General features: G+C 59.1%; 1 protein-coding gene across 1 annotated transcript in view; it reads right to left on the bottom strand.

Moving 5' to 3' along the window:
* Nucleotides 1–1,803, bottom strand: part of PIGS (phosphatidylinositol glycan anchor biosynthesis class S) — a gene marked incomplete at its 5' end in the record, with an annotated part of 4,185 nt that extends 2,382 nt beyond the window's left edge. Inside the window, 4 exons of the mRNA XM_031060623.1 lie at nt 264–462; nt 982–1,073; nt 1,210–1,299; nt 1,683–1,803. Coding sequence (XP_030916483.1) covers nt 264–462; nt 982–1,073; nt 1,210–1,299; nt 1,683–1,803 — 502 coding nt within the window. The remainder of the gene's footprint in view (nt 1–263; nt 463–981; nt 1,074–1,209; nt 1,300–1,682) is intronic.
* Nucleotides 1,804–1,827: the final 24 nt, after the last annotated feature.

A 1,827-nucleotide genomic window follows, 5' to 3' on the forward strand; every position in this document is an offset into this window, starting at 1 on the left:
CAGGAATGGGATCTTCCCCAAGAGCAGAAGGTTTCCTGAACCCGGGAACACCTTCCCCAGGAGCAGAAGGTTTCCTGAACCCGGGAACACCTTCCCCAGGAGCAGAGGGTTTCCTGAACCCGGGAACACCTTCCCCAGGAGCAGAGGGTTTCCTCAGGCCTGGGAACACCTTCCCCAGGAGCAGAGGGTGGTCCTGAAGCCTGGGAGCACCTTCCCCAGGAGCAGAGGGTGTCCCAGCCCAGGGATCAGGGATGGATCCGTACCCAGGCTGGATTTCAGGTTGCGCCGTGCGTCGGGGCCCAGCTGCCCGTCGGGCACACGGTCCGAGAGGGCGGCGGCGATGGAGGTGGCCGTGAAGGACATCAGCTGTGTCACCTCCCTCAGCCGGGCCTGCAGGGCAGCCAGGCCACCCCCAGCCCTCAGCAGGGCTCTGCTGTGCTTCCCCACGTAGACACTGATGCCCTGGGGATGGGAGCAGAGCCCTGAGAGCAGCACGGTGCCACCTGTGACAGCCACCTGTGACACGTGCCACCTCGCAGGGGGGAAGCACGCAGAGGCTGGCACCACAGGGTGTCACAGACATCTTTTATGAAAAATCCTTTCCTTAGGATTTTTCCTCCTGAGAAGCTGAGAGGCCTCAGGAACAAAATGTAAACAATGGTTATCTGCGGCTGTGGAATGCAACAGGTGCATCTGTGATTGGTCTCATGTGGTTGTTTCTAATTAATGGCCAGTCACAGACCAGCCGGCCGGACAGAGAGTCCAGACCACAAGCCTTTGTTATCATATCATTCTTTCTTCTTCCAATTTTACCTAGCCTTCTGATGAAATCCTTTCTTCTATTCTTTTAGTATAGTTTTAATATAATATATATCATAAAATAATAAATCAAGCCTTCTGAAACATGGAGTCAGATCCTCGTCTCTTCCCTCATCCTCAGACCCCTGTGAACACGGTCACACACAGGGTGCTGCTCCCTACCTGAGGCAGGAGAGAGGAGGTTTCAGGGACCACGTACATGGTCAGAGAGCCCAAGGTGGTGTCCTGCAGCGGGTACAGAGCAGCGTCAGCCTCTGGGGAAGATGGAAGCACTGGCAGGGCTGGGAATTTCACTCCAATCCCTGTCTCACTCAGACACAAAGCAAAGTGTGTTCTCTGCTCTGCCAGCCTCAGGAAAAGGAGCTCCCCAGCAATTCCCTGCTCCAGTACCTCGTGCAGTGGCTGCAGCCAGTGCTGCCTCCTCCTGAGCCGTGGTGCTGCGATAGCGCATCTCATAGCGGGACGTGACGCTGGTTCTCACTGGGGGCAGAAAACCTGAGTGAACCTGCTGATCCCAGGGCCCCCACAGGAGCCTGGTGCTCACAGGGACAAGGGACAACCCCAGGGGGACACACAGCACGAGGTCCTTTGGGTGCCAGTGGGATGAACCGCTATGGGATGTAGCACTACACCAGCAGTGAGACAGCCTCACACCAGCCAGGCATCCCACCCTCCGAGGGCTCCATTGTCCCCGTCCCCAGGCAATGGAGTTGGTCCCTTCCCTGCAGCACCCCGGGAAGTCCCAGCCCTGCTCCCTTCAGTGCCAGCTCAGGGCAGGGTGATGCTGGTCCCGGGAGCTCCGGGCTGGACGAGGCCACCCATGAGGAGCAGACAGGGCAGGGACAGACAAGGGGGTCTCTCACGGTTCACGGAAATCTCCATCTCCTGCACGTCCCTGAAGGGCAGCGGCCTCGGCAGGTCCCCGGGCACCGATCCCGGGGCGAAGACCACGGCCATGGGCACCACCAGCTGAACCAGCACAGGGCCAGCGTCAGCCCGGGCTCCCGA

Source organism: Geospiza fortis, unplaced genomic scaffold (assembly GCF_000277835.1).
Source record: "Geospiza fortis unplaced genomic scaffold, GeoFor_1.0 scaffold425, whole genome shotgun sequence".
In the NCBI taxonomy this organism is placed as follows: domain Eukaryota; kingdom Metazoa; phylum Chordata; class Aves; order Passeriformes; family Thraupidae; genus Geospiza; species Geospiza fortis.